Consider the following 17707-nt stretch of genomic DNA (forward strand, 5'->3'; position numbering starts at 1 on the left):
GGCGGGATGAGCCATGATGCTCAAGTCCGAGGGACCTCGCTCCTTCGCCTCCTTACGATCTCTCGTGCTCTGATTCTGCTTTCTGTGCTGGCTCAGTCTCGCAACGACGCCGTGACGATGGCCGTGCCACTCCCGGGCGCGCCGAACCAGCTCTCGGACGCAGACACGACCCCCTCGTCCTCGGCTTCATCGACCTCGTCTTCTCTCCTCTCGAAAGTCCGCAGGCGCATCTCGACGCGGGGAAAGGGGACGAGGTCCTTCGAGGCTATCAGGGGACACTTGCCGAAGAGCTTGAGGAGCGGGAACGGGAGCGAGGCGGGAGAGGAGGGAAGTACGATGGGCGACGAGTTGCTCGCGTATACGATTGCGCCGCCTGATCACCGTGAGGTGAGTGACTTGACCTGTATCAAACGGGGGCGAACGAGGCTGATGCTGGCGAGACGAACAGAACACCGCGCTCCATGCCATCATGGACTCTCTCCCTTCGCTCGGCTCCCTTCACGCACCCAGCATCTCCCTCCCGTCCATCCGGTCTACACCACACGTCGCCTCGTGCTTCACCGCCGAAGGCTACGACTCGGACGAAGACTCGTCTTCTCCCCCTCCCACACCTCCAGCAGCCGACCTCGACCCTTCCTCCGGCGTCTCTCCCTCTCGCCGTGGCTACACATCCAACAACCCCGCAACGACCTCCGCACCACCCTTCCCGCGCCGCTCATCCGACCCCAAACCCTCCACCTCCAGCTCCTCCTCAGATCCGCTCGACCGCCTCTACGGCAATGTCCTCATGCTAGGCGGCTACCGCGGTTCCGTCCTCCGCGACGCCAAAACTCGCAAGCGGTTGTGGATCCCGCTCAAAGTCGGGTTTGGCATCAGGAAGGCGGATTTGGGTCTTGGGTTGGAGGAGGTGGATGAGGAGAGGGCGGGAGAGAGGGTCGTTGCGAGTAGTATGTTGACGCAGGTTGGGGGGATGATTGATCTGGGGAAGAAACTCAAGTGCGCCTCGAGTCCGCGGTTGTCGTCGAGCGAGACTGACATTGCGCCTTCGCAGGGAACGACTAAAGCAGGTCTCGTCGTACCAACGCCACCACCCACCGCCCGACCCTCTCCTCCACCCACCCGTCCACTTTCAGACCTTCGGCTACGACTGGTGCCTCTCCCTGCAACGTTCCTCCGCCGCACTCCTCGCCCACCTCGAGCAGCTCAAAGCCGAGTCGGCCGCGCGAGGCGAAGGGCCTGACGGTCTCGGGCTGGGCGCGACAGTCGTAGCGCACTCGATGGGCGGCCTCGTCCTCCTCCACGCCATCGCGCGTGCCAAGGACCCTTCCGTCGTCCGCGGCATAGTCTTCGCCGGCACGCCGTGGCAAGGATGCGTCAACACCCTTGGCCCATTTAAGCTCGGCGGCGGGATCGCGCTCAATACGAAAGTCGGAGCGCCCGAGATTGTATTTTCGTGGAGGAGCGGGTTCTACTTCCTCCCTCCGCCGATATCGCTTTCGAATCCTCAGCCAGGGGGAAACAACGATGAGTATCCGGACTCGTGTACGGGCGAAGCGGTGACGGACGAACCGGAGTCGATTCCCCTGCCAAGCGACTCGCTCGTACCCGCCGTGGGCTCGACCGCTACAGTCCCTCGCTCGACCTCTTCCTCCTCTCGCTCTCCCTCTCCCTCCCGCCCTCACTCCTCCAAACGCGCAACCTCGATCCCCCTCCTCTCCCTCCTGCACAACTCCTTCGAGTCCCCCTCCGGCCGCCCCCTCGCGCTCAACCTCTTCTCCCCTCAAACATGGGCCACGCACGCGTTGAGCCCTGTGAGCGCAGGAATGGACTTTGCGCATCCTTCGAGGCCTGTTCAGAAGGTTGTCAGCCGGGGGGGAGCGGGAGGAGGAGGAGGTGGGTTGCTGGCCGGCGGTCCGGGGAATCTTGGTGAGAGTGAGGCAGGCGCGACGGAGGCTGTCGAAGCTGCGGAGGGGGTACAGAGCGCGCTTGAGGGTGTTGCGGAGCGATTGGGCGGAGAGGACGAGGGTGAGGGGGACTCGAGTAGGGAGGGTTCGGAGGTGGGTGTTCCGACGGTGGGTGTAGGGACGGGCGCGATGGAGCCGACGGGCGAGGAGAACGAAATGGCGCAGAGAGAAGAGATGGAGAGGTTGGAGAAGCAGGCAAAGGAGGTTGAGACGGTGGGGCGGTACCTCGAGCGGACGCTGCAGCGGGCGAGGGAGGTGCGTCCCGTTCCCAGATGCTCAGTCCGTCACGCGTGAGCTGACGACGTCGGTGCGGTGCGCGCGCAGTTCCAGGAAGACCTCGTCAACCTCTACGACCCAGCCAAAGCGCACCTCTACCCTCCCATCGCGATCCTCACCTCTCGCAAGACGCCGACCGTCCGCGCAGTCTGCGCAACATCCGAGAAGCACGTCGCGATCGAGGGGTACCAGCGGTTACTCTGGGCTGAAGGTGCGCTTGCTTTTCTCGCGTCGACGTTCTCAAACGGAGGACTTACTGTGCGCCACCGACAGGCGACGGTATCGTCCTCTACGAATCAGCGACCCGTCTTCCGGGCGACCCCGAACTCGCAGGTCGACCACGCACAGGCAAGCCAGAGACGGACAGGTGGATGGCGCATCTCAAGGGTGTCGTCGAGACTTCGAACGGGCATGTTGGGATGCTGGGAGACTTGGATGGTGTGCGGAAGTGCGTCGAGTTGATCTACGGGTGAGAGGTAACGGGAGGACGATGTGCATAGCTGTTGTAGCAGTCTCTTCTCTTCGCATCGCAACTTTAGACGCACTTCGGATGCGAAGGATAGCTCGTCGATACAGCCCGCTCGGAGAAAGCCTACAAGTACGACATTGAAAAGGAAGAACGTCCTTTACAATCCATCCCCCTCACGACCTGAGCCAGCCGGCGAGCCCTCGCCCGCCTGTCCGCCCGCCGATCCCGGTCCTCCTCCTGCTCCACCGAGACTGCTCCAATCCCATCCGAGCGCTGAGCCAAACGCAGCAGGAGGAAGAGGCGGCAACGCCCAACCTGATGGTCCTCCGCCAATTCCCGCTCCTCCCGACGTCGCCATCCCCGCTCCTCCTCCAAGCCCGAGACCGGCCATGCCCGGGAACGAGCTATACGGCGCGCCGCTCGACATCTGCGGCATCGAAGCGGAAGGACCCGCTCCGCCCGGTGCGCCATCGAGCGTACTGAGGTGAGAGTAGAGGTAGTGCTCGCCGTAGAACCACGGTGGGACGGGATAAGGGTATCCCTGAGGAGGCATCCCGCCGGCCGGAGCGTCGAAAGCGGAGGGAGACGGGAAAGGGAAAGTGGAAGGATCGGAAGCGTGGCCAAAGGGAGAACCGGTACCGTTCGTGTCCGGGAGAGCGGTGAAGGGCGAGGTGGGCGACGCCGACGCAGCGAAAGGCGTTGTAGTCGCAGCCGAGTCGAGCGTTGACTCGATGCCGTTCCGAGACGTGGCGGCCGGGCCCATCGGGGTGGTCGGAGCGACACCTTTGCCCTGCTCAGACGGACAAAGTCAGCTTGCCTTTCGACGACGAAAGAACAGCCATGCTGACCTTCCTCCGCTCTTTCCGCCCTGCACCCTCCTCTCGCAAGCGCTTCTCGTCCGCGAGCAAGGGCAAGACGAGCCCAAGCCCGCGCTCGGCAATCGCGCTCGCCGCCTTGAGTCCTTCGAGCGTCGGCAACGCCTGATGGATCTCGTTTCGAATCGCCTCGTTGTCCGCAGTTGGATTCTTGAGCTGCTCGTACAGCTCGAGCGTGAGACTGAACGAGGCGACGGAGATGTGGTAGATGACGGTCCAGATGCGGACGTTGCGGCAGGCGGGCGCCTCTCGCAGGATCGCACGGGCGGACTCGATGACGCGGCGACGGGAGAAGGTGTGCGTCGTGGCGCGAGACGGCTTGGCGAGGAAGGGTCGGTGGATGGAGAGGATCTTGTGCTGGAGCGCGATTCGGTAGGTGCTGCGCATGATCTGCCACGAAAGCTGTCAGCCGCGACGTGAGCAGCGCCGAAGAAGCGCTAACGCACATCAGCGCAGTCGGGCATGCCGGTCGTAGGTCCACCAGGGCGCAGCCAAGCCGGCAGGTTGGCGAGCATCCCCTCTAGCTGCTTGTCCTCGTCGATGAACCGCTGATACGCTTGCGACGCGGTCGTCTTCTCCGAACGGGTCGACTCGAATGCATTGGCCATGTGGGACCCGATTTCGACGTCTGCGAGCGAGAGGTCAGCTTGGAAGGAAAGCGACAAGAGGAACAGTACGCACATTGCAGCAGCCAGGAAGCATCGGTGTACTCGTCTCGCGGCCGATTGACGAGCTCGCCCGTTGCAAGGTCCCTGCGAGTCGCGGTAACGTCAGCAGCGGAACAAAGCAGAGGCGAAGCAGGATACGCACTCGTTCGTCGCGTTGAGCGGAAGAGGCGTGACGATCTGCGCTCGAGACAGCAGAGAGTATCCCTTGAACGGGATCGCGAACCACTCCGAGTGCACGAGCGCCCAGACAACCCTCTTCCTGATCTCGCGGTCGATGAGCGCCTTTGCGCGCACGCCGGCCGGCTTGCCCTTCATCGCCTCCTTCCACTGTTCGTCAGACGGAAGGCGCTGCAGGCCCATGTCTTGCGCGATGGAGAGACCGGCGGAGAGGAGCGAGGCGATGAGGGTGGCAGAACCGGCGTCGCGGCCGGACAAGACGAGGACGGCGATGGCTTGGAGGCAGGAGAAGTCGTGAAGCTGGAGGAAGTTGTGGCGATACAGGCAGGCGATTGAGCACGTGAACCTGCGAAAAGATCGCTCAGTGCGGGTCGAACGAATTCGCGAAGGCACTACTTACCATCGACTGGCTGCTCCGCTCGTTTCGGCCTCGGTCCATCCCATCGCGTCCTGCTGTTCTCGATCTACCAACTTCGCGCTGACAGCCAGCAAAGCGAAGTAAAGGCTCAGCCACGCAAGCGAAGCACGCTCGAACCGGTCGTCGCCGAGGTTTCGGAAGGCGGCGAGATGCGACCAGAAGGTCGGGGCATGGACAACGGCGTGCTGTATGAGACAAAGATCAGCCTGATTGTAGGCAGCGTAGGTTAGCTGGCTCACGTGGAAGCCATAGCGCTCGAGTCCCTGGTGGAAAACGATGTCTTCCTGGTCGGGCGTCGGTGCAGCGTCGAAGAGCGCCTGTCCGTTGGGGAACATCGAGACCGGCGACTCGGGCTGACCCTCAGGCGGAAGAATGGCGAGACGATGCGACGGCGAGGACAGGCCATCGTCTTCGTTCGAGGGTGCCGCCGCGACATTCGACTCTGTCCACACTCGGGGTCGACCAAGAGCGAAGAACTCGAGATTGACGCTCGCCTCGACTCCCGCCTCGCCTTCGTCCGGCTCCTGCTTCGGCGGTAGAAGCCTCGTGCGCTTCGTCGGGGGTTCAGAGCCGATAGGAGCGGTAGAAGTAGACGCCAGCGGTTCTCGAGAACCTGTCAACTCGGTGACCGGGTCGCCAAACGTCTTCACGATCGCGTCGAGTTCGGCCGAGTCTTCGTCCTTCAAGTTCGAGTTGGCGATGAAGAACTCGATGGCCGGCAGGCGAGCCTTGAGCGAGTCGAGAGTCGTGCGGAAGAGACGAAGTTCTTCGAGTGCTGCAGTCTGTCGTTGTCCGAGTTCGCGTGCCGGGTCGACTCTGCGTGAAAGTACGAATGTCTATCAGGCTCCTCACCTGCTTCGAACGCAAGATTGGACGGACGTTGGCTTCTTGCGCTTGGTGGGGGCGCTGGTACAACTCGAGGACATCCCACGCTTGACACAGGCGCCGCACGGCAGATTCTGCAAGCGCAAAACACTGTCAGCGACCCACGCAGCGTAGCAAGCGAGCTACGCACCTTGTCACATGCGGTCTTCCTCCTCGCACACTGATGAACCGATGTTGGTGGAGGTCAGTTGGGCAGCGCGAGCAGCGAGCGATAAGAGCTGGGACCCGCCTCGGTGCACGACCTGGCTGAGCGCTCAGGCAGCAGCACGACCTCGGAGCGCCCCTCTGCCATCGTGATGGCCAAAGATAGCGGACGAAGCGAGAGGAGGAGAAAGGGAACGGCGCCTGTGAGACTCCTCTTCTGAAGATGCATGCGAGGTGTAGACGATACGAGAGCATAGTTGCGATGGCGGAGACGCGCATACGAACGAATCAAGACGGCAAGGCGACAACAACAAGACTGACGGAATGTCTGCAAATCCTCCTCCTCCCTCCTTTCCCGACACTCCTTCAGTTGACGATCCACTCGATGCCCCAGTCGGACGTCAAGTCGCCGAACTGCACCTCGTGCGGCGAGAAGGACGTTGCCGAGCCAGTCGAGGCGGCGGAGGGAAAGTGCGGGACGGCCATGTTCGGGTTGTACGGTGCTGGGTGCGGCGCGTCGTGGACGAGAGATCTGCCGTCGCCGATGATGGGGTCTGGCGCAGGGAGGGCGACCTGGCCGGAGTAGGGGACGGAGGCGTGAGGCTGGGTGCCGTTCTGAGCGGGTTGAATCGCGGCGCGCCGTTCTGTCTCGGTGACGGCAACGGAGACGCGCTTGAGGAGTTGCGCAAAGCTGTCGACGAGAAATGTCAGCTTTCCGCGCGAAGCGAGCGAGTTGCGCAACTCACTGTTCCCTCCGACCCGTGGCCGACCGCGCATGCAGCGCTTCGAACAAGCACTGCACAACCAGCAGGCTCTGCCTTGCAACGATCCTGACCCTCTCCCTGATCGACCCAAGCGCGCGGTGAAAGCACAACGACGCGTCGCTGATGAGGCGGTAGTCGGCGCTCGGAGCGTTCGGACTCGCGTCTTCCTGGTGCCAGATGCCGCAGAAAAGGACGATGACGGCGACCTGGATGTGGTTGATCTGGTAGCTCTCCTTGACGAGCGGCGCGCGAGTCCGGTCCAGCTCCTTCTGTGTCTCAAGGACCGCTCGGGCAGCTTCGAGCGCTGCGTCGGTTGACTTCCGCAGAGCCGGTTCGCGGTACCCTCGCGACATGAAGGGTCGGTTGACGCGGATACGGCGGATCTGGACGTTCTGTAGGGCGAACAGGCGCGCCCAGAACATGCTGATCGACTCGTTCGCCTCGGGCCGCTCCAGCTCGTATTCGTCGATCAAGTTGCGCAAGTCGGCATCATGCTTGAGGACGGTCGCGTACTCGTACTCGGGATCGAGGACGACCTGCTCGTGATACTGCCGCTGGATCGCGCCCGTCTTGAACCGAACAACCTCGTACGAAGCGATGGTCCGCACCGAGTGTGGCTGAGGCGGGACGATCGCATCGCCGCGCAGATCTCGGTCGTCGAAGTTACCGGGAAAGGCGCAGTCGACGAGGTGAAGTGGGAGGACAGGGCGAACGCGGAAGATCACTTGGTCGAGGTGGAGGAGGCCGTGGAACAGTCGAAGTGCCGTCTCGCGCCGTAGGGTATTAGACCCGCATCGGAGCGCAGGATCGCTCATTGGCATCTTGGTAGGATCCGAGCCGAGGCGGTCGAGGCCGAGGTGCTGGCAGACTCGGACGGTTGCTGCGACGTAGGGCGTCAAGACGTCGACGCGACCTGGGTCGCCCGAGTTGAGCGCAAGAGGACCGAGGAGGACGATGGCCTGGACCGTGCGGATCCTGGGCGTTCCGAATGCGTCACCGCAGTCGAGAGCGGCTCGCGCTGCTTCGAAGAAAGTCGGGATCATCGCATTAAGCTCGTCGGCGGTGAAGTCGGAAGTCGGTCCGGGGTACTCGAGCGAGTTGGCCGAGTGTGCGAGAGTCTGCAGGAACGCCCTTAGTGACGTCTTCGAAGGACCGGAGCGCAACAGATCAAGGCAGAGCAGGCCTGCTCGCCCGCATGCATCGACGACTCACTAGGAAGAGTACAGCCAGCCACAGCGGGTCCACCTCGAGTTGCCGGCCCTCGGCGACGAGATGTCGGAAAGCGTCGTATTCGGCAAGGAACGTCGGAGCATGGTGGGCGACCCAGTACCAGCTGAGCGAGTTGAAGTAGTGCGTGACGAGCCAGTCCATCTTTGGCTGAGACGGGAGCGAGTTGTAGAGGTCGGTTAGGACGCCGCGAAAGCGCTTCGAGATTTCGGGGACGAGGAGGGAGGCGCGTTCGGGCGATGTTGCGGCGGCGGCTGGGAGGGGCTGCGCCGTACCGAGGTAGGGAGTCGTGGGAGCGGTACTGCGTCGTGCTGCCGGATTTGCGACTCGGACATTGACAGCTGTGGAGGGGCACGGTAAGCGGGAGAAGAGCCGTTTGGGGGTCTGGTCGAGCGCACCTATGTCCTCGAGTGTCATCGCCGCGTCCTCCGTCTCCGAATCTGGCCCATCTACATACGCCGGCCGTAACGGCGGTTCTCCCTCGTTCGACACCGATCCGCTTCGGGCAGCTGCTTCGAGGGCCATGATTCGTCGTTCGAGGTCGGCGCGGTGGGCGGCGCAGCCGTCGCTGCAAGGAAACGAGTCAACCACGTTGTGAGGAGAAATAGTGAGCGAAAGCGACTCACCACCCATTCGAACCAGGCGATGCCGAACCAGGCGCTCCTCCGCTGTCGCACGAGCTGCCCTCCCCTCGCTTCTCGCACGCCTTGCACGGCGTCCCCGGCCCTCCCTCCCTCTCACACCGGATCTTTCTGCAGCGTACAAGCAAAAGAAGCGATTTCAGCGTGCGGGAACCGACTTCGGACGAGAGGGAGAACGCACCGAACCGTACAGTTCCGACAACTCAAGACCTGTCTCCTCCGCGTGATCTTCTTCTTCGCAGGCTGTCCGTTCGAGCCTGCGGCTGTTGGAGCGGTGTAGGCATCTGCCGAGGTCGACGCAGCGGGCTGATGGTTGTGGGGAGGCGAGGAGGTGTAGGACGACTCGGGCGGCGCGGGGCGCTTCAGTGAGCGTGCAGGCGAGTCCTGGTGATGCTCGCCTTGCATCTTGGCCAAGTCTAGCCAGAGTGAGCGGTAAGGGCGGAGGCGAGAGGCAGAGAACAAGGGTTGCTCCTCGTCCTGACACTTGCTCGGGCTCTGTGGGTTCCGAGACGTGCTGAAGCTCGCTACATACGTACTCTCGCCCGCTTGGCGGCTCGGCAGCTCGCCGCGTGCCGTTCACCCGGATTTGCGATTCTCATCAATCTGTCGACCTGCTCCTTCCACACGCTTCTGCCGGGGCTACAGACACGCTGACAGGCCTAGAGGAGCTGTAAAGGAAGGGCAAGGGTCAAGACGCGACAGCTCGGTGTGGAGGAAGAGTGTCAACCGTTCGCTTCTCCTCCTCCGCTTAACCTGGCTCTGCGGCATCTCCCGGGACGCATGTCGATTGAACAAGTACATGCTCGTTACACCACCGCTCCCTCAATATTTCTTGCCGGCATAGTCGTTGCTCGTACTCCGACTCCTCCTCCCGCTTCCCTCGCGCTTTCCTCATACATCCTTCACACTGCTACTCCTGCTGCTGCTCATTCACTAATCTGCGGTCCATCCCCTGCCGGTGGCTGAGCTGCAACCGCTCAGCCTCAGCCTCCGCCTCCTCCCCTCGCTTCCCTCACCCATGCTGTCCCTTCAGTTCTTCGCGCTCGTTCCCGCGCTCTAGGTTCTCATAGCTCTTCTCGACACCAGAAGCCCGGACGCGAAAGACCAAAGTACTGCTTTTCATACCCCTCCTGTCCTCGCTCTTCCTTCCCTCCTTCCCCGCCTCCCGCTCGACGTAGGCACCTCGTCCACCTAGACTTGCTTAGATTCTGCGCACGGAAAGCACGAACAGCACGGAAAGGTGTCAGCAAGCCTTTCAGAGCGCCCGTACCCGTCCTCTCCTCCCTCCCTCCTCCTTCCCCTTTCCTCGAATACCATTTCAACTCACCCACGCCCACCCGTAACTTCCAACGTATGTCCACTAACAAACGCGGCCAATCCCGATGCCAAAAAGAGGCATGCAGCAGCCCCTTCCTCTGGCGACCCGGGCCTTCCGAGCGGGATGTCGGGCACGCGCGAGTCGTCCGTTTGGGCGTGCGAGCCTTTTGAGGGGATACCGAGGGGGATTTCTGCGAGCGAGCGAGCGAGCGCGCGTAGCGAGTGAGCGGGGAGGGGAAAGGAAGGAGGAGGGGGAAGGGGGGAAAGAGGACGCACTCTTCCCGTTTACGACAATAGCTTCGCCGAGTTCTTTTGCCTGAGTCAGGCGGGTGGTAATGTAACTGCGCGCAAGAACGAGAGGTTTAGCGGGACTAGTAGAGGAGAGGCAAGAGCGGGGAGGAAGAGGGGAGAGACGGACCCGAAGGCGACGGTGTTGCAGCGGACGCCGAAGGGACCTGTTTCGAGGCGACGAGCGAAACGTCAGTGTCAGTTGAAAAGCTAGTCTTAGCAGCGCAGGTTGGGAAGGTCGCCTCCTTCTTCTCCTCGACGCCGCACAAAAGGCCACAGCCTGACGGAAAGACACTCACCCCACTCCTTAGCAACACTGCAATTGAGAGCAAGTCAGTCAATCAGAATATAAGCGCGTCGGGAGAAGGAGAAAAAGGAAGCGGCGGAGGAGAAGGGAAGCGCAGACGCACGTCTTGGTGAGACCGATAATGCCGGCCTTGGCAGTGGCGTAATTGGCCTGCAATGCGTGCAGTTTTCGTGAGCAGGAGAGCGCAGGGGGGAAAGGCGAGAGAAGGGGAAAGAGGACGAACCTGTCCGACGTTTCCGTGCAAGCTGTGCGAATAATCCACACCAAAAAGGCATCAGCTAACGCTCCTCGACGGCAGTGTAGCAAGCCGGTTCATCCGAGCCGTCACCACGCACCCCGAAGTCGACGAAACATTGATAATGCTCCTGTTCTTCCCCTTGTCCTTCGGGTCCTTGCTCCGCATGTACGGCGCGACTTCCTTGATCAAGCGGAAGGGAGCCGTGTTGTGCACTTTGAGCATCAGCTCGAACATGTCGTCGGGCGTGGTGTGGAGCATCTGCGCAAGAGGAGGGGGTTAGTAAGAGAGGGAGGAAGGAGGGGAGGAGGGGACAGACGCGGTCGGCGGTGAATCCGGCCATGTTGACGAGCTGTGCGGGCAAAGAGCAAGCAGAAGTCAGCCACGGGACGGAAAGGCCTCTGCGAAAGACAGCCGGAGACCGCAAGACGCACGACGTTGATGTCGCCAAACGCCCTATAGGTTACCGGCAAAGGTCAGCGTCTCTCATCTCGTCGTTGTGGAGACCTTGTGAGACTGGCGAGCGGTACGCACTCGATGGTCGCATTGACAAGCTTCTTCGGGTACTCGGGCGCGGTCACGTCTCCCCCGACGCCGATCGCCAGTCCGCCAGCCTTCTTGATCTCATCGACGACCGCGTTGGCCTTGGCTGCGCGCAACGCCATCAACTACGGTCAGCCTTCGCTCGAGAGATTAGTCCCGTCGACCGTGGGCGGAAGCGAGACGCACCCTCGTCAAGGTCAGCCACGACGACCTTTGCGCCCTCCTTTGCAAAGAGGACAGCACAAGCCTTGCCGATACCCTGCGCTGCGCCGGTGACGATGGCGACTTGGCCTGCGAGCAAGCCGTGCGGGTGGGTCGCGGAGAGCTGGCCTGACACGGCGCTGAGACGGTCCTGTGCGGTGGACATGTCGAGGTTGTCTCTAGTTGTTTGTAAGGAGGACAAGGAGTGGGTTGAGCGAGAGAGCGAGGAGAACGAGCGAGGTGGGGCCAAGTTCGACTTCGGAGAGGGAGAGAGGCCGACGCCGGCGAGAGAGCGTACTGAACGGCGGGCTGTCGGATGCTGTAGAAGTATCGTAAGAGTACTGACGGAGAATTACCAGCGGCGACCGGAGTCCTGGCGAGTGATTGCGGCGAGAGAAGGGGTCGAGAGGAGCCGGAGCGTCCCCCTGACTCGCTCTCCTCCTGGCCAAGTCCCGCGTCCCCTCCTTGTTCTCCTCTTCATCACTTCACTTCGCACTGGCTGCCCTGCGAGGACTGCTACCGTTTCACCAGATCCCTGCTCGACCCTGCTACTACGCTCCAACCGCCGGCGCACCCTTTCTCGCGCCGCACACCTGAACCTTTTTCTCCCTCCTCGCTGTCCTCGCCCGTCTCCTCTCGCTACACAGGTGCGCTTGCAGTCCCTCCCCCTCCTCCCAACACACACGCACGTCCCCTGCCCGCCCTCGTCACGCACCTCGCGTCAAGGGCGTCAAGCAGGCGAGCCTCTCCCTCGGGAGTCGCTCGAATCCGACAGTGCCAGATCATCCACAGATCCAGTTTGACAGTCCCGAAGCCTAAACGCATGCAGGGGTTCTGATAGAAGTGATCTGACATACCTTTTTCCCTCTCACAGGTTTCTCCTCTCCCGCCTTTACTTGCTCCGCTACTTGGGGAGGGGAAGGGGAAAACGGCCGTGATTACTACCAATATACCCAAATTTCCGAGTCCTTTGGGACGCTGCGGAGACACCAACTCTTATCATCTTTCGGGAATGAGCCGTTTCCCCTTCCCCTCCCCTCCTCTTCCTCCTCCCCCTTCTCCTTGCAACAAGCGTTTCCTCTTCTTCGAGTCCCGGGCGAGAGACGGAAAGAGTGCTAGTAAACTCGGTCTGTGATTTCTGCGTCGAGGAGTCTATGAGGGCGGAAGAAGAAGGAGAGGGCACAGAACACAGAAACGCTCGGAGGAGGAGAGAAGAGGGGTAGGGAGGGAACAAGCGGCGCCGGGGCGGGGAAAAGCGAGCAACAAATACAACCGCCAACTTACATACGAGAGCCCGGGTGATCTGGTTGTCAAGCCGAGAGCGCGTGCGAGGAATGAGGGAAGGGAAGAGTATAGAGGCAACAGGTTTGAAGGCGACGAAGCGAACGACTAGGGTGGGACGACGGGTTGAGGCAAGAGGTGGTGGGACTGTACAGTCGAGGCGCAGCCGAGGTATGATACGGCGAGGCGGAAGCGAAAGGCGAGGGCGAGAGTATGGGTATGTACGATTTGGTCGGGGGAATGAAAAGCGAGCGAAATCGACGGAAGAGGGGTATGCGTGCGGTGGAAGGTATCGGTGTCGGTGCTGAAGAGGGTGGCCAGAGTGCGCGGGGCTCACTGCCCGTCGACCGAGGCGTAGAGGACGAGTTCGAGCGGCGCGCCGCTCGCAGCCTTGTCGGCATGGATGACCCTAGCCGTCTCGAACGCCATCGAGACGTCCTCCTCGCTCGTGATCAAGATCCTGTCGCCGTCTTCGTCACGGTAGCGAAGCCTGACCGCCGAACCTTCGACGCGCGCCTTGTCGCCTCCGCACATCCGGATCTTCTTGAGCACCTTCTCGACGAGGTCCGGGTACGAAACGTTGTCGAGCACGACGACAACAAAGGCGTCTTCGCCAAAGTAGACTTTGACGCGGACGGCAGAGGCGGCGCCGGCTGCGGCGGGAGGCGAGACGAGTCCACCGCGTCCGTTCGCGCTCGCGTACGGCAACGCGCTCGACGAGTGCGCAGAGGTGGCGGACGAGCGATCCGTCGCGTTGCTCGAGGCGGTACTCGACCGCTTCTGCTGAGACGATGCCGACATGGACGAGATCGTCCCGCCTGAATGGGTCCCGACGCCGCGCTGGCCCGCTTTCGCTGCGCCGCCGGCATGATACGCCTGGTCGATCCCGTCGGGCATCTGCGGCGAGTCGGGGATCCTCCCGTCCTGCGTCTGGTAGATGTTGGGCGACGAAGCCGACCTGTTGCGCAACATGGGCGGGGCGGCGGCGTTCTGCGCAGGGTACTGATGCGATGCCTGGCGATGGACAGGCGCGCCAGGTCCCATGCGAGGCGTGACCTCTTCCTCCTGCGTCGGCAAGCGCGAGTAGCTGCTCAACGCCGGACTGGATGTGATCGACCCCGGTCCGCCCCACTCCGTACTCTGCTTGTTCCGCAACTGTCGACTGCTCGCCGAGCTGCGAAGCGACTGGGCATCCGCGCCTGCGCCGGTCCCGTTCACGCTCGAGGTCGACGACATCCCACGCAAAGGCTGCGAAGGGAGGTTCGGCGTCCCTGGCTGACCGGGCGTCTGGTTCCGCCACTGGTTGATCAAGTTCGACGACGAGTCTTCCGTCTGCGCGCGCGGACGATGAGGCGCGCCGGCGGCGTAGCCGTCTTGGCGCTGTTCGGCGGGGAGCGAGCGCGTGACGGGTCCGCGACGCATCGAGGGTGTCGGGCGACCCGACTCGCTGGGCTCATAGAAGCCCGCCGAGTGGCCGTCGTCGTGGTGGTCGTCGTCAAAGCCGAGATGGGGCGTGCCGGGACCGCTGTGCGAAGGAGGGTAAGGCGAGTGAGCGGCGTGGAGCGAGCCGTACGGGTGGCCGTGGGGGTATACGCCGTTCGCGGGCGAAGCGAAGCTCGACTCAGTCGTGTGGTACGAGTAGACGGACGACGCGGCGGATCCGAGCGGGCCGTATTCAGACATGGGCGTTGGGGGGAACTGCGAGGCGGGCGAGTGGACGCTGCGTTCGGAGCGGCGGCTTGACGAGAGGTGGTGCGCGCGACGACGGGTAGGCGCTTCCTCGACCGCCTTGTTGATCGCCTTCTGCCACTGCTTGAGCAGCTCCTCCGTCCGGCACTTGATCGTGAAAGCCTCCTCGGCCACGTCGCCGCGCCAGCGAACTTCGAGGAGGTACTGGCCTGCACGTCAAAGGGGCGAGCGAGTCAGTTCGGGCACACGAATCCGGGCGAGGAAAGGAACGCACCGCTTCTTGCGTGAACCTGCGACGCGCCGGTGATGTTGTTGACAAAGATGCGGCCCTTGAGCTGAAGCTTGTTGATGCGCTGGCTCGGAGGCCTCTTGAGCAACGAGTTACTCTTCTTGTCCTTCTTCCCCTGCGCCGTAACCTCCTTGCAGCACAGAATAATGCGCTCAAAGAGGTAAACGTGGTACTCGCGCTCGTTGTCGCTCTTGATCACGACAAACGTCTCTTGGAGCAAGAGGTCGCCGAACGAATTGATGTCGTGGCCTTTCCAGTCTTCGACGCGGCGGGCGAGGTCGTCAACCGCTTGAGCATTGTCCTTGCGCCGCTTCTCCTCGTTGACTTTGTCCGTCACGCGCATGATCGACTCGAGACCGGCTTTGAGCTCGTCGTAGAAGGGACCCGTGTCGGGCGTGTTCTTGAGCAGTTGCTGTGAGTGCGCGCGAGGGCGGAAGGTCAGCTGGAATCGCGGGAAGTGGAATGGAGAAGAGACGCACCGAGATGAGCAGCGGGTACTTGCATATCCGCTGAACGGGCTTGATGAGCAGCGGCGCGAGCTCCGACACCGGGTCGAGGACATGGCCGAGTTTCTGCGCGTTTCGTCCGATCAGCCTCCACGCGCGCGAAAGAGCAAGGCGAGACGCACCGAAAGAGCGGCATTCTCTGCTATGGCGAGGTCTTGCGCGTTCGTCAAGTTCGCACAGTACGGCTCGTAGCAAGCAAAGTTGTCCTCCTGCGAGCGCGAGAATCCGTCAGTTCCGTTCGCCTCAGAACTGATCTCGCAAACTACGACGCGAAGCGTACGAGAATTTCGGGGAGGGGAGAGAGAGCAAAACGCACCATTTGCAAAAAGAGGTTCCCGAACCTCTGCTGTTCAGGCGGCAAGCTCGCATTCGTCTCAACACCAATGAGGAACCTCCTCTGAAAGTCGGCTAGCTTGTTGAGGTTGATGAAGAGCGAATGGATCTGGTCCTGGGTCAGGATATCGTTCATCTGAAGCTGGCGTTGATAGTCCTGTTCCATCCCGCACCATCCTTGTCAGCGTCAGCGTGGAAGGAGAGGGGTGGAGGGAGGGGTGGAGCGAACCTGCAACACCTCGAGGTCCTGCATGTATTTTCGCTCCGAATCGAGGATCTCGCGCACGACGAGCGAGCGTTCGTCCGACGGTCCTGGTTGAGGTTGGGCGGGGGAGGTGTCGGCGGGAGGGGGGAGGAGGACGCCTTGCGATTCGAGGAGGTCGAGGAGCTTGGTGACCGTGTGAACGACCTGCAAAGCATCGTGCGAGCATTGCATCAGTCGCTGCGCCCGAGAAGGCCGCACGCGCACACGCGAGCGAGCGAAACCTCCGAAATGCCCGCTCACCTTTACGACGCCGTTCGTATCCTGCCCATACAGCTCGTTGACCGCAAACAAATCCTCCTCGGGCCACTTCAAGTCCTGCTTGCAAGCCATGATGAAGTGCGCCGCGCCCCTCTGACACGCCTTGAGGTTGCTCAGTGTCGCTTGAGGGTTGACGTCGAGTTGGTGTGGATGACCGAGCTGGTTGAAGAGGAAGCAGAGGGACGAGCCGAGGCGGAGGACGGAGAGGACTTGCGAGACTGGGTCGGTTTGGGTCGTCAAGTCGGGCGGGGAGGTGGAGGTCGATGCGCCGAGGGCGGGGGAGAGGGTGGGTGTGGGAGTCGAGGAGGACGAGGCGGAAAGGAGGGACGAGTCGGTATCGGTGCGAAGGAAGCGGTCTTCGAAGTCGGGCACGCGGTACAGCCTGTCGCGGACGGTACTGCACCGCTGGTAGATGCTCGACGAGGCGGACGCGGCCTTGTTCAGCGCCGAGTTGGTCGCGACGGGCGTGTCACCCAGCGTCGAGGGCATCCGGTCCATCGCTGGCCTGACCCCCAGTCCAGGCGAACTCGACCCGCTCCCGCTCCCTCCCGCCCCAGGCGCCGGCGGCAACGGTGCCGACAGCAGCGGGGACGCGTGCGGCTGTGGATGCCCGTTGCGCGAGGCAGAGCGCGAGACGCACGAAGGGTCGAACCCGTTGACGGCGGCGGCGGTGCCTGTTCGCGAAGACGAAGAAGACGAGAAGGCGGGCTGGTCCGGCTGGTGCGGCTGCTTCTGGATGACCGACATCCTTGCGCGAGTGTGCGCCTGCTCGACAGACACGCGAGTCGCCTGGCTGAGTGCGGGAGCGAGCGAACGAGGGTCCGGGCGGAGAGGAGGTTCGAGAGGGGGTGGGTGGGGGTTACTCGCTCGTCGCTGTTCGCTCGTTCGTTCGAGTGTGGGTGTGGGTGAGCTTGTGCGAGTGCTGCTGTGCTGTCAGAGTGGCTGGGCGCGGTGTGAGAGGGAGCGATGAGAGGGAATGTGCTGATCGGGGAAGGGCGAGTGAGCGAGAGCGGGAGGAAGTGGCGCGGCGCGAGTCGGTCGATCTGCGGTCAACAGCGAGTCCCACGAACACAAGCCAGTCACCAGCCAAGTCAGCACGAGAGCAAGTGGGAAGCGGTGAGCAGCGCCAACACAAAGGCCGCTCCAAGGTCGAGGCTTGTCATTCTGAACGAGAGACTTGCCACGGCCAATACAACCACGACAAGTGAATACAAACTGAATACAAACTGCCTCGTAATCTCGCTACCCTCTCTCCCTCCGCTCCCCTGCTCTCTCTGCTCAGTCTCGTCCCGTCTGTCTGCGCACGGACACCGCTCACATTTCTCTGACCAGCCGCTGCAAGCCGCGAGAAGTCCCACGCCTCCGCACCAGCTTGTCTCCTTCGAGCCAGAGCTGCCCGTAGACCGACCCGCGAGAAGGGAACAGCCAACAAGCATGCGAGCGAGCGAGTCGGAGGGATCGCCCGGCATCGGTGATTGCTCCGAGCGAACGCGTGCAATTAGCGTGTTTCGAGAAGATGGACTCGCGCGAAGGGGGTTCGAGGAGGAGGAGAGGGAAGCTTCTTCGGACGCTTCCATTGCTCTTTCTGCTGTTCGCAGCGTCTCGTTCGACGTACTTCGACGCTGTACGACGCCTGACGAGCCCGTCCTGCCCTCTCGCACCGTCTTCGCCCTCGTCGAACCCTGCT

General features: G+C 62.4%; 5 protein-coding genes across 5 annotated transcripts; 1 reads left to right on the forward strand and 4 right to left on the reverse strand.

Annotated features, from left to right (window-relative positions):
* Window positions 1-6: 6 nt before the first annotated feature.
* Window positions 7-2713, forward strand: RHTO_03339 (YJR098C-like protein; the record flags this gene model as incomplete). The annotated part of the gene is made up of 5 exons (XM_016417010.1): window positions 7-387; window positions 449-996; window positions 1052-2219; window positions 2289-2451; window positions 2514-2713. The coding sequence occupies 5 exons, from the start codon at window positions 7-9 to the stop codon at window positions 2711-2713; spliced, it is 2460 nt and encodes an 819-aa protein (XP_016271539.1).
* A 153-nt stretch (window positions 2714-2866) lies between these two features.
* RHTO_03340 (C6 transcription factor (Mut3)) lies at window positions 2867-5773 on the reverse strand (the record flags this gene model as incomplete). The annotated part of the gene is made up of 8 exons (XM_016417011.1): window positions 2867-3499; window positions 3558-3974; window positions 4031-4212; window positions 4266-4336; window positions 4395-4775; window positions 4830-5032; window positions 5087-5663; window positions 5727-5773. The coding sequence occupies 8 exons, from the start codon at window positions 5771-5773 to the stop codon at window positions 2867-2869; spliced, it is 2511 nt and encodes an 836-aa protein (XP_016271540.1).
* A 469-nt stretch (window positions 5774-6242) lies between these two features.
* RHTO_03341 (Zn(2)-C6 fungal-type transcription factor) lies at window positions 6243-8913 on the reverse strand (the record flags this gene model as incomplete). Its single annotated transcript, XM_016417012.1, has 6 exons — window positions 6243-6567; window positions 6623-7758; window positions 7853-8208; window positions 8266-8435; window positions 8494-8619; window positions 8690-8913. The coding sequence occupies 6 exons, from the start codon at window positions 8911-8913 to the stop codon at window positions 6243-6245; spliced, it is 2337 nt and encodes a 778-aa protein (XP_016271541.1).
* A 796-nt stretch (window positions 8914-9709) lies between these two features.
* On the reverse strand, window positions 9710-11565 carry RHTO_03342 (3-oxoacyl-[acyl-carrier protein] reductase; the record flags this gene model as incomplete). Its single annotated transcript, XM_016417013.1, has 12 exons — window positions 9710-9716; window positions 9836-10016; window positions 10102-10166; window positions 10244-10280; window positions 10413-10429; window positions 10524-10570; window positions 10644-10665; window positions 10756-10916; window positions 10975-11007; window positions 11090-11111; window positions 11190-11304; window positions 11385-11565. The coding sequence occupies 12 exons, from the start codon at window positions 11563-11565 to the stop codon at window positions 9710-9712; spliced, it is 888 nt and encodes a 295-aa protein (XP_016271542.1).
* A 1448-nt stretch (window positions 11566-13013) lies between these two features.
* Window positions 13014-16767, reverse strand: RHTO_03343 (cell division control protein 24; the record flags this gene model as incomplete). The annotated part of the gene is made up of 7 exons (XM_016417014.1): window positions 13014-14578; window positions 14644-15070; window positions 15138-15230; window positions 15287-15373; window positions 15481-15654; window positions 15727-15906; window positions 16003-16767. The coding sequence occupies 7 exons, from the start codon at window positions 16765-16767 to the stop codon at window positions 13014-13016; spliced, it is 3291 nt and encodes a 1096-aa protein (XP_016271543.1).
* Between the last annotated feature and the right edge of the window lie 940 nt (window positions 16768-17707).

This window comes from Rhodotorula toruloides (genome assembly GCF_000320785.1).
Source record: "Rhodotorula toruloides NP11 unplaced genomic scaffold Scaffold20, whole genome shotgun sequence".
NCBI classification, from domain to species: domain Eukaryota; kingdom Fungi; phylum Basidiomycota; class Microbotryomycetes; order Sporidiobolales; family Sporidiobolaceae; genus Rhodotorula; species Rhodotorula toruloides.